The 11,909-nt window shown below is 51.9% G+C and overlaps 1 protein-coding gene across 1 annotated transcript; it reads left to right on the forward strand.

The window, feature by feature from the left end:
* Positions 1 to 3,547: 3,547 nt before the first annotated feature.
* TBR1 (T-box brain transcription factor 1) lies at positions 3,548 to 10,012 on the forward strand (the record flags this gene model as incomplete). Its single annotated transcript, XM_080622188.1, has 6 exons — positions 3,548 to 4,805; positions 5,205 to 5,359; positions 5,688 to 5,809; positions 6,145 to 6,303; positions 7,101 to 7,162; positions 9,169 to 10,012. The coding sequence occupies exons 1-6, from the start codon at positions 4,114 to 4,116 to the stop codon at positions 10,010 to 10,012; spliced, it is 2,034 nt and encodes a 677-aa protein (XP_080478314.1). The 5' UTR covers positions 3,548 to 4,113.
* Positions 10,013 to 11,909: the final 1,897 nt, after the last annotated feature.

The raw sequence follows: 11,909 nt of genomic DNA on the forward strand, positions 1-11,909 counted from the left end.
CATAATAAAAATACATTTACAAACCTCTCTAAGTTCTGGAAGGTCTTTTTTTGAAGAAGGGACGGTGGGAATTAACAGTGTAGGAGAAATGTTGGTAAAGGTTTATTTCTACCCACTGTAAAACTACTGAGATGAATTGCTAGGACAGCAAAAATTCTCTAATGAAATTTGGTTCCCATTGATTGCCAGATACTCACATAGAGATTAAAAAAAATCATAAAATCAAAATTGTCATAGCGCTGAATTCGAAGGATGTACAAAACCCAAAATGCTGAAAATTCCCCTGCCAGCTCCCTTTCAATATTATTCAAGCCCTCATATTCGCAGAAGACAATTGACCTTAAGAAAATGAATTCAGTTATGCTGATAACTGAATCACACAACTTTCACAAACGGTGTCATAAATAGCAGTATTCTGAGAATAAACATTAAAGTGATAGAAGCTGTTCTAGGTTATATGAACCCTCCCTCCTGTGAAAGAGAACGTACATAAGATGTCCATATATGAAAATATATGGAAAGAGTCCCAACTGGAACACAACATTTAAAACCATTTCCACTGACTAGAGGGAAAACTTGCAAGAAGGCATGTGGATTGGCTGCTTCATTTTAAGCAAGCAAAGCCAAAAACCTGGGCTTGGAAGTGGTTTTGGATTTTAGGCAGGGGACCCGGTTGGGGGTTTTTGTGTAAGTATTGGGTGGTACTGAGGTTGATTTGTTTTGTCTGGGCATAAGTGTTCTCTTTCTGTGTCACAATATTTTGTTCACTTGTTTGTTGGTTGGTTGTTTTTTTTTTTAATAAATAGCAACAATTGTGGCAGGCAAATATTTAAAACTAGATCCATCTTCTGGTGTTGAAGATTATTTTTTTTCCAATTTATTTTACTTCTTACTTGCTAGTAAAGAAATAACCCGTACAATTGTCTTATTTTCCATTTTGTGCCCAGTAATTTTATATTTACTTACTCATTCCCATTGAAAGGTTTTTCTTTTGTTTGGAATTTCTTATTTAGGCTTTTTAATTTACTATTTTAGAATAACACTGTCTCAAAAGTATATTTAGCATGCACTAACTTCAGAGGGGAACATGCAGATTTTTGCAGCTGCCCTCCTTATGGCCTTCCCTCTGCCCCCACAGTAGGCAGTAGAATATCAGGCTGGGAAAATGGAGACAAACCAAACCACATTTGCCAGCATACAGTAAAATGGAAGTGCTTTCTGGCGATGCACACTGAAAACCTGCATATCGTCGAGGACGCTGTATTTGGGCCTCGCCATTGTCCCATGTGTGCACCCCTGGGTGAGATGGGGCAGGATATGATGGGGGGACGTGCCCCAGGCTCATCTGCCTGCGGGGCTCTGTGTCCCTGCCACTTTCTGCTCCCACGCGCATGTGTAGCACCACGAGGGAGATGGAGTTTGGCAGGTCGTGGGTAACATGGTACTGCAGAACAGGAGAGGAGCTATCACAGTGCTGCAGTGTTGTACATGCCTGAAAGGCCAGTGTAAGCAGGGAGACAAACAGCCAGTCTTGCATATTCTAAATTAATTTTGACAACTGTACATCTTGCAGAGGATAGCTGAAAGGAGACTGCTGGAGATGCGTATCTCCTGTAGAATGAGCTTGTACTGTGGCACCCTGCTTTCGATCCACTCCTCAGTTTGAATTGAAGGCACAATTTTCCATTTGCTAAGATGTTTCATGAATAATCAGAAGGCTGGGTTTTTGGGGGCATCCCTCCTCATTTTTGTCCAGTGCTTTGGGAGCAACACAGAGGATTTGGAAGAATGTGTGCATGCAGTAACCTGAAACGCAGCAGTCCATATACCATCTTGGAAGAAGAAAGAGGTTTTCAAGCAGCCACCTTCTGAGCCTCCAGCCGCAAAGGAGCAGACCTTCATTAGCAGCTTGACCCCTCATCACCTGTCATCACGAAGGATGGGCATATTGTATTAGCAAACCTCTCTCCCTCTTTCTATGACGATTCTATAACACCACCTGCCACGGCATTTCCCCCTATTATACCAGTTTAGGAGTTGTGCACTGAAGATTTTTGGCATATATTAGCACTTCCATGTGATTGGCAGTATACCACTGAATTCATTGCAGCTCTGCATCTATATGGGTGTAGCTCTGAAATTCAGGGCAGCGTTTCCTAGGGTTTATCTGTGTTTCAACCCATATCCTGCCTATAAAAGTCCATTACCTTTCCATAGGTTTCAAGCAAGGAAAGGGGAGGGTAAGCACACTGGTGAAACAAGTGCTAGAGCCACCAGTTAGATCTGCTACTAATAAAATTATTTAGCACCAAAAGGAGAAGGTGTAGCATGGAAAGTTGCATGTGCTGTACCACCCAACTGTGAGTAAAATGGTGAACTGCTTGCTTTTGGCCTCAAAAATTATTTTATTAGAGTAATTTTCTTGCAGAGAGTGTGTATGCTGGCTTCTATGAAATACCAAATAATCAAACTAGCTCACGGCTAAGCAATGGAAAAATAAATAGCTGTGGACTTTCAGAGTGTTGAAATACATGTTATCACAAGTCGTGCTGGTTCTTTTCTTGTCTGGATATGAGTGCAAAGTTTCAGCCTGGCTTCAGATGATTATACACTGGTCTTGGGTTTGTTATGCAATGGTCCAGGCTCCGTTACCGGTGGAATTTGAAGCTGGCTGCTGCTGTCACATGGAAAGAGATGTGGTCTGCAAAATACCTGAAGTCCAAACCGCAAAGGGGAAAATACCAGGAAAAATGGAACGGGAGAGCTCCTCCCCGGGCAAAAAACCGAGGCTTTTAAGAAGTCACAAGTGTGCCTAGAATGGAAACTGGGACTGGTGCGTGGCAGAGGCGGGGTGGCAAGCGAGTCCCCTGAACTCTTCAGGTGCATCTTCACGTCTTGGAGGGTTCTGCTTCCACTTACACCGAGGCTCTAACGGACCCGCTGGCCGGTCCCTCCCGCTAACGGGGTCCGGGGCGGGCGCAGCCAGGGCTCGGGTCCAGAGGCCGGCTCTTGCAGGGCTCCCCAGGCAGAGGGGGCCGGCGGCTGATACTGCAGCACCGCTGTGGTTTGGGTTCCTCCGGTCCCGCCCTAGTCCCGCCGGCAGAGCCGCGGGCGAGGCGGCTCATGGCTCACCGCAAACGGTGCTGCAGAAGCAGTGCTCCCGCCCGGCGCTGCCTGCGGGCTGAGTCACGGAGGGAGAGCAGGCAGCGAGGGGAGAGGAACCGGGCGCCGAGTGGGTAGATGGATGCCTTCCACCCTGCTTTGCTGATAATCTCTGGCATTACGGCTCCCAGATAAAATATTCATATACTAAAGAGACCGTAAACACCGCGGCAAATACATTAGGGCACTTCGTTTGCGGGGCTTATGATTATTTCAGAACTTAAAAGAGATGATACGTGGCCGCTTTCAGAGGTGCATTTTCCCCCGCGAAGCAGGGACGGATGGGAAGGGAGGGGGAGAGGCTGGCCCCGAAGGGGAGACAGCTCGCGGAGGTGAGCGGATGGCAGCGGCCCCCGGCCCGGCAAGGCGCTCCCCCCGCGCTCGTCCCCGAAGTCCCCGGCCCACGTCCCCTCCCTAGCACACAAAGGCAGGGGACACCAGCGCACATTTGGGGAATCGCAGGGGTTTGGATTTATTTTCCAGCCGTAGTGAAAAAAAAATTAAAAATCTGGAAAGGTCACATAATAATGAGCACTTACAGCAAACACATTCTTCCCTTCCCCCTTCCTTCTATCTCACAATAAAATCATCTCCTTCAATTTGCCATGATCGTCGCGACCAGGAGCCAGGTGATTATCCTAATTAATGTCTATCTAATTAAATTACTGTCAGCGGTTAACCAATGGCAGAAGCCGTTTCATCCTCTCCACAAGCAGCAAGATCAAAAGTGAGTCTTTCCTGATTGCTGCATAGTGTCAATTGGCCAATCTCTTCTCCCAGGGAAGGAAAAAAAAAAAAAAAAAAAAAAAAAGTAAATCAAACGTTTGGGAAGCATTTGGTGGATGAAGTGCTGCTTTCTGCCTAGCGAGGGTCCCAGGATGTCTAGCTTCTGATACTAAGGAGCCCTTTCAGATCCAGGGACTGAAGGGTTATTACTGTGGTGCTAGAGCTATGCAGCTGGAGCATTGTCTTTCTCCCTCTATCATGCTCTCCAAGAAATTTCTCAATGTGAGCAGCAGTTACCCACATGCAGGCGGATCTGAGCTTGCCTTGCATGATCATCCCATTATCTCGACCACTGACAACCTGGAGAGAAGTTCACCTTTGAAAAAAATTACCAGGGGGATGACGAATCAGTCAGATACAGACAATTTTCCTGACTCCAAGGACACACCAGGGGACGTCCAGAGAAATAAACTCTCTCCCGTCTTGGACGGGGTCTCTGAGCTTCGTCACAGTTTCGATGGATCTGCTGCAGATCGCTATCTGCTCTCTCAGTCCAGCCAGCCCCAGTCTGCTGCCTCTGCTCCTAGTACCATGTTCCCTTACCCCAGCCAGCATGGACCTGCTCACCCAGCCTTCTCCATCGCCAGCCCCAGCCGCTACATGGCTCACCATCCTGTGATCACCAACGGAGCTTACAACAGCCTCCTGTCCAACTCTTCTCCACAAGGCTACCCCACGGCGGGCTACCCGTACCCCCAGCAGTATGGCCATTCCTATCAAGGGGCACCTTTCTACCAGTTCTCCTCCACCCAGCCGGGGCTGGTTCCCGGCAAGGCTCAGGTCTACCTGTGCAACAGGCCACTCTGGCTGAAATTTCATCGGCACCAGACGGAGATGATCATCACGAAGCAGGGGAGGTAAGCCACCGCGCGGACCCTCGCCTCGCCGGGGGTCAGGGCTGAGCTGCCGGCTCCGCCGGGGGAGCCGCTCGGAGCCTTCGCCGCCCCGAGGGAGCCGCCCGCCCGCCCGCAGCCGCCGCTGGGGCCCCTGAGCCGGGCGCCGGGATCCGGCAGCACCGGTGCCGGTCCCCGCCGGGGCAGCGTTCCCCCGGGTCCCCGCTGCCCTCATCCCTTCCCCGCTGGAAGCTCGACGTTTCGGGGAGGGAGTTTCTTTTAATTTTTATCTCCTTGTTGCTACCAGGAGCCGTGAGGATAAAACACAACGGGCTGGCTCCGCCGCGTGTGCCTATCGCTGCCGGGGGCTTGCTTCCCTCCTTCCCTTTATTATATTTCATTTTTCCCTTTCCTTTTTTATAGGCGCATGTTTCCTTTCCTAAGTTTTAATATTTCTGGTCTCGACCCCACGGCTCACTACAATATTTTTGTGGATGTAATTTTGGCGGATCCCAACCACTGGAGATTTCAAGGAGGCAAATGGGTTCCTTGCGGCAAGGCGGACACCAATGTACAAGGCAAGTTCCTCCAATTAACACTTTTCCCGACACATATGTAGGTGAGAATGATTAATTAAAGCCTTTGTGGACTGGCTCTGGCGACTTCTTAAACGCGAATGAGCCAATGATTCTTTGGAAAAAAAAAAAAAAAAAAAAAAGGAGGGTGGAAGAGAAAGTAATAGGTGTTCGGAAAACGCTGGTATAATCCTCGGTAAAAATAAACAGGGTTTTGACAGTAAAATGCCGCTGTCTTAACGGGATCCTTCGACCTCGTGTGCTGCTGCGGTGGCAGAACCGGGGTGTCCGCGAGAGCTGTGATGTGGTTGTATTTTGCTGTTTTGCTTAGGAAACCGGGTGTACATGCACCCCGACTCCCCCAACACGGGAGCCCACTGGATGCGCCAGGAAATCTCCTTTGGGAAACTAAAACTTACAAACAATAAAGGAGCATCAAACAACAACGGGCAGGTTAGTGGGGAAGACGCAGCAGCTGTGCCAGGCTTATTTCTGTTGCTTCAGGCAAAATCCTACCGTTACGGAAAGGACGTGTATTTCTTTAGATCGTGTAGTTAGGTGACAGTAAAAGGGGGTGGTGGGGGAGTCCTCCCGTTAATTTTGCCGCGGGTCTCTCTGATCCTGAGCGCGTCGCCCGTGCGGGCCCGGCGTGGCCGGGGGGAGCCGCAGGCGGCCCGGGGAGGTGGCAGCGGGGTCCCATTGCCCGCGGGCATCACGCTCCCCATCCTTCTTGCTCTAATTTGCTCCTCTTCCCGCGGCCCCCTCCCTGCTTTTCCTCTGCCCGACAGATGGTGGTTTTGCAGTCCCTCCACAAGTACCAGCCACGCTTGCATGTGGTGGAGGTGAACGAAGACGGGACGGAGGATACCAACCAGCCGGGCAGAGTGCAGACCTTCACCTTCCCTGAGACGCAGTTCATAGCGGTCACCGCCTATCAAAACACCGATGTAAAGAGCTCCCGGGTTTATTCCTCTCGCGGTCTCCCGCGCTTCCTTCAGCTCACCCCGCCGAGGCCGCGGCACTTCCCCCTCGGGTCTGCGGCGCCGGGAGATAGGGATCCCTATCTGCCCCTTTGTGCCACCCTGCCCTGACCGCGGCTGCTGAGCGCCGAGCGCGGCCGAAGCCGCCCGCGCCTGCCTCGGGTGCCCTGCACAGGTGGTGCCGCTCCGCCCGGAGCTGGGCGTTCATTTGCCGCGCTTCTCTTCCAGTTGGAAACAGCTCAGTTAGCTGTTAGCTTAAGCTTTAAGCCTGCAAAGATCAATTAACAACCTCATTGATTGTGCCGGGGGTGACGGAGCAACTTCCTCAAATTAAAAGCTCGTTAATGGCTGGCTACGCTTCGGAGTGGTCTGGCTTTGCTACAGACTGGTGCCCCCTTTTTCAACTGACATATGTTCAGTCCACATTCTCGCTTCAATTATTTTGCTCGATGCAAATGTAAAGTCTTAGCTACCGTTCTGCGGTACGGTCTGCCTAATTTCTGGATTTAAATATATTCATACCCATGCAGAAGTAATACTGACACATCTCAAAACATGGGGTTCAATATTAATTTTTATCGTACTTTATTTCAATAAAGTACATCTTAAATTAGACCCTGATATCTACAAGCATGCCAGATCTTTATTTTTCATGCTTTAAAGTCAATTCTACCGACTAGTGTGAAGCTTGACTTTAAAAATGTGTTGGCTGCAGTGGGATATATTTTTCAGGCTTCCACAACTCTGGTCATTTCTTTCCTTAGATCACACAGCTGAAAATAGACCACAATCCTTTCGCAAAAGGCTTCAGAGACAATTATGACACGTAAGTAAAGAGGATTTCTTTTATTTCCCTTCTCCCGCTGCACACACGTCAGGGGAAAGCTTTGGGATGCGGGCTGGCTTCGTTACACACCGAAAACGCGTCGTACAGGGCTTTTCCAGAGCCCTCCGGGAGGGAGGCACCCGCAGGCTGCCCTGGCAGGACCGCGGAGAGGCTGTTTTTGCGGCCGCGCTCCGCGCAGCCTGCGCTCACCTCCACGCCTGGGGCCGTGCTGTCCGCACCCGCATCTCGCTTTTGCACTTTGGCGGTTTTGTTGCTGGTGTTTCCTGGCACGCATTTTTGCGACTCTGACCAAGTTTCCGTTTCACCTGCACGGAAAGGCTTCGAAAGGGGCACCCGGGCAAAACCGGGCTCAGTCCTGGAGCAACCCGCCGGGTTTGGCTAATCCCGGGGTCCGCAGAGTCCGTGTCCGGAGGAAAGTTGCTTCGTCTTGTTTTGTTCTTCTTTGCGTTGGATTTTATATTTTTTACCCCTCCTCTCCTCCCGTTCAGGGTGGAGCTAAGGCCGCCGAAATTTTTTTGATCGCGGTTTGTCCCCGCTCAGGCCCAGCCGCCAGACGCACCGAGCCGTGTCCCTGTGGGACCTGTGGCTGATGCCTCCCCGAACGCGGTTCGAGGGGCACCAGACCCCGACTCCCCACCTCGCCGGGACACCCGGCCTGGGGCCGCCCGCCTGCACCATCTGCCCAGACGGGCAGGCGGAGGGCGCGAGCCAGGGCAGCCGGTCTGGGCGGCTTCGGAGCTCACCTGCCCCTCTGCAAGCCCCGGCTTTGAGACGGAAACCTCATTTTGACTCTCTCAGCTGCGGCGAGGAGCGGCCTCCCTCGGAGTGCCTAAGCCTGCGCGTAACTTCCTCGCCTGCTTAAAGCTCCCTGACCTCCGTCGGCGCTCCAGCATCCCCCAGCAGCGGGATTTCAGTCCAGGGGTAGAAACGATGCCGAGGCCTGCCGGAACTAGTGTGAGGAGGGCCCGGAGTCAAGAACAGACTCTCACCTGGGAGAGGCTGGTGATACAGCCGCTGTCCCCTAAGGGCGGGGGTCGCTGCAGCTGTGTCGGGGTCCCGGGCGGTGGCGAGAGGGGGGCTTCGATCCCTGTTCGTGTCATGAAGGGCGGCCGCAGGGCCTGGCCGCTCTCCTGCGAGCTCTGCAGGGAAGATGCGCGGCCTTTAGGAAGGCTGCGTGGCCTTCACCCCCAGCTGCCATTGCTTTTCTCTTTTTAATAGGAAAGAAAACTTTACAGGGAGTCACTTGAAAGGAGACTGGGGGGAGGGGGAAGCTTCAATGTTGTCTAGCACGTTGAATTTGTTTAAGGGCCAAGTTTATTTTGGATAAGAAATTCCAGGAGGCGTGGAGGGTTAATTAAAGCACAGTTTTAGCCTGAATTAAATACAGATAGTAGTTATTCATCCATTAAAGTTTTTATAATCGCAAATTACAGCCCAGCATGGGAGAATTATATATAGGCCACGCAGGGAACACTGGATGTGTCTGGTTTTACATTTCCTTCAAGTAGGTGTTTAAAGATTAGCTTAATTTAAACTCGGTATAATGTTGATGGTTCGTCTGTGACTCCCAATAATAAGTGATAAACAGCCGATAGAATTCCGTAGGCTGCCTTTCACGCTGTTGGTGCGTGTATGGCGGGAGTGGTCAATGTGCCACGGCCCGGGTTTTCACGCCGGTCTCATGCCGGTTTAGGGCAAGAGCAAGAGATCTCGCTCCCGTTAATGAATGGCCAATCGGTCCCAAAAAGTGCCCTCTCCCTGCCTTCCCTGCCCCTTCCCCATTAAGGCTGTCGGCGGTCCCAGCGCCGCAGGCCGAGGCCGGAGCTGAGCGCAGGCCGCGGTCAGCACAGCAGCGCGCTGGGGCGGCCGCCGGCCCATTCGGTCCGTTCCCGTCTCTCCCAGAGGGCTGCAGCAGTCCGGCTGCAGCGCCGAGGAGGGCTGCGGGCTGCGGCGGACACCCAGCTCTCTCCCCTTCTCTTGGGCAGGATCTACACGGGCTGCGACATGGACCGGCTGACACCTTCCCCCAACGACTCGCCCCGCTCTCAAATTGTGCCCGGGGCCCGCTACGCCATGGCCGGCTCCTTCCTCCAGGACCAGTTCGTGAGTAACTACGCCAAGTCCCGCTTCCACCCCGGGGCAGGAGCCGGCCCGGGGCCCGGCGCCGACCGCAGCGTGCCCCACACCAACGGGCTGCTCTCCCCACAGCAAGCCGAGGACCCGGGGGCCCCCTCACCGCAGCGCTGGTTCGTCGCGCCCGCCAACAACCGCCTCGACTTCGCCGCCTCCGCCTACGACACGGCCACCGACTTCGCCGGCAACGCGGCCACGCTGCTTTCCTACGCGGCCGCCGGCGTCAAGGCGCTGCCGCTGCAGGCTGCCGGCTGCGCCGGCCGACCGCTGGGCTACTACGCTGACCCTTCGGGCTGGGGGGCCCGCAGCCCCCCGCAGTACTGCAGCAAGTCGGGCTCCGTGCTCTCCTGCTGGCCTAACAGCGCGGCGGCGGCGCGCATGGCGGCCGGGAATCCCTACCTGGGGGAGGAGGCGGAGAGCCTGGCCCCAGAGCGGTCCCCCTTGCCGGGAGCCGAGGACTCCAAGCCCAAAGATTTGTCCGACTCCAGCTGGATCGAGACGCCGTCGTCCATTAAGTCCATCGACTCCACCGATTCTGGGATTTACGAGCAGGCCAAAAGGAGACGGATCTCCCCCTCGGACACCCCGGTGTCCGAGAGCTCCTCGCCCCTCAAGAGCGAGGTACTCACTCAGCGGGACTGCGAAAAGACCTGCGCCAAGGACATCGGCTACTACGGCTTCTACTCGCACAGCTAGGCGCGGCTCCCGGCCCCGCCGTCCTTTTGCACAATAACTCCTCCGCGTTAGCGCACTGACCCCCGCCCCTAGCTGCCCATCCGTACCCCCGGCCCGGCCCGCAGGCAGGCAGGGAGGCAGGGCCGCGGCTGCCGCCGTCCCCCCGCCCCGCTCCCCGCCCGGCCCGGGGGCGCGGGGGGCACCGCTGCTCCGAAACCCACTGATAAGTAGGATGCTTAGACTCTCAAACAGTACAGCGCTTCCTTCCTTTTACCACGGATGGATACTAGGGGATAACAGTAATAGTGGGGGAAAAGAGCCTGTGAAATGCCTGTACATAGTACTTAATTTATTGTAACCGACTACTTTTCTTTGGTTCTGTTGCTTTCTTATTTGTTTGGATTTTCTTTTAGTTTTCATCGTTAAGTCACAAAACTTAGATCCTGTTTAAATTTCTCCCACCTTTGCTTCTCCCCTTGTCCCCTCCTCACAGCCGCCCCCCCCCCCCCCCCCCCGGTAAACACTCTTTCTAAATGCCTCTGGAAATGCAGAGCGGCCCGTAGCTGCGGCAGCGAGTAATGGGTTTCTCACTTTCTCTGCAATTCCTCGCATGAAATAATTACACCTTGCCCTGGGCTAACACAGCTAAAGAATAGCTCAGCTTTCCCTTCAAAAGAACAGAAATACGTCTCGTAGGAAAGTCTATTAAAGTAGCATGACGCCTTCCAAAAGCAAAATTAAATGCCTCTGTATTTTTCTTTAAAAGGAATAGCTCGACATCAGCAATATTATTATTTTTGTGGTATTCCTCCTCCCCCTCCCCCCCGCCCCCAAGTGCCAAATCCATTACTGGTCCCTGCAGGTGCCAAATATGCTGACAAACTCTTTTCAAATTTCTTTGCAGTTTTCCCCTCTTTCTTTATATTGCTGTAAATCTTTGTAATGAATAATCTTAAAAAAAAAAAAAAAAAAGAAAAAAAAAAGATATAGACGACTGAATTGTTGGTAACCATAGTGTAGTCCAGTGAAGATGAATTGTGAGTTGTATATTTTACTGCATTTAGTTTTGGAATTGACTTTTTCATAAAGTAGCTAACCGAGATCTGACTTCCTGGGGAATCAAATGCACATCAAAAGTAAGAGCGATCTTTCCTGTAAACCTGTTACCAATCTCATGAAGGAGAACTAATATCCCTCCAGGTCTCTCCCCCCGGCGAAGCAGAATAGTAAGTCTTCGAATTTTGAGTAGCAAATCTACACAATTAACGCATTTTTATATAGAGGAAAAAAAATACGATTACAAACTGAAATATGCATCAGGCTAAATATTCAGTTTAGATTACACTCGACGGGGAAATTTCCTAATAGAAATTCAGGGTCATAAACGTGTGTATATTTTTGACTCTTCTGTAAATCGAATGTTGTGATTTTTATATTTGTTCTGTTACGTCTGTGGAACTGAATAATTTATACCAGTACATGCTCCATTGAGAAATGTTTCGGTTTTTGCCCGTTTGTATCGTCTGTGTATAACAAGTAAAATAAACCTGGCAAAACGTTCACGCCGTGTCGGAGAGCACTTTGCCGTTCTGCACGTCCCAAGTTGGGAGACTCCAGTTCTGCCCTAGCTGCCCCTTGCCCAGCTTCGCCTCTTTTTTTTTTTAGGGGGGTTGAAAAGGAGATATAGGGGAGAGTTTATTGCCAAGCATGGCCAAGTATGGAGGTTTGCAGTTGGAGACATCGGGAGATGAAACCCCTTCGGGTTTTAGATGTTTGTAATTACTCCTGTCTTTGACTCTTAAACCCCCTGACAGCACTTTGCAGGCGGCACAGGTTCCCTGCTGCGGAGAAGCCGCCCTGTTGGCGGAGCAGAGCCGAGAGGCGCAGCGGTGCCTGCTCGCAGCCCTCCCGGGATGGG

Source organism: Psittacula echo, assembly GCF_963264785.1.
Source record: "Psittacula echo genome assembly, chromosome: 6".
NCBI classification, from domain to species: domain Eukaryota; kingdom Metazoa; phylum Chordata; class Aves; order Psittaciformes; family Psittacidae; genus Psittacula; species Psittacula echo.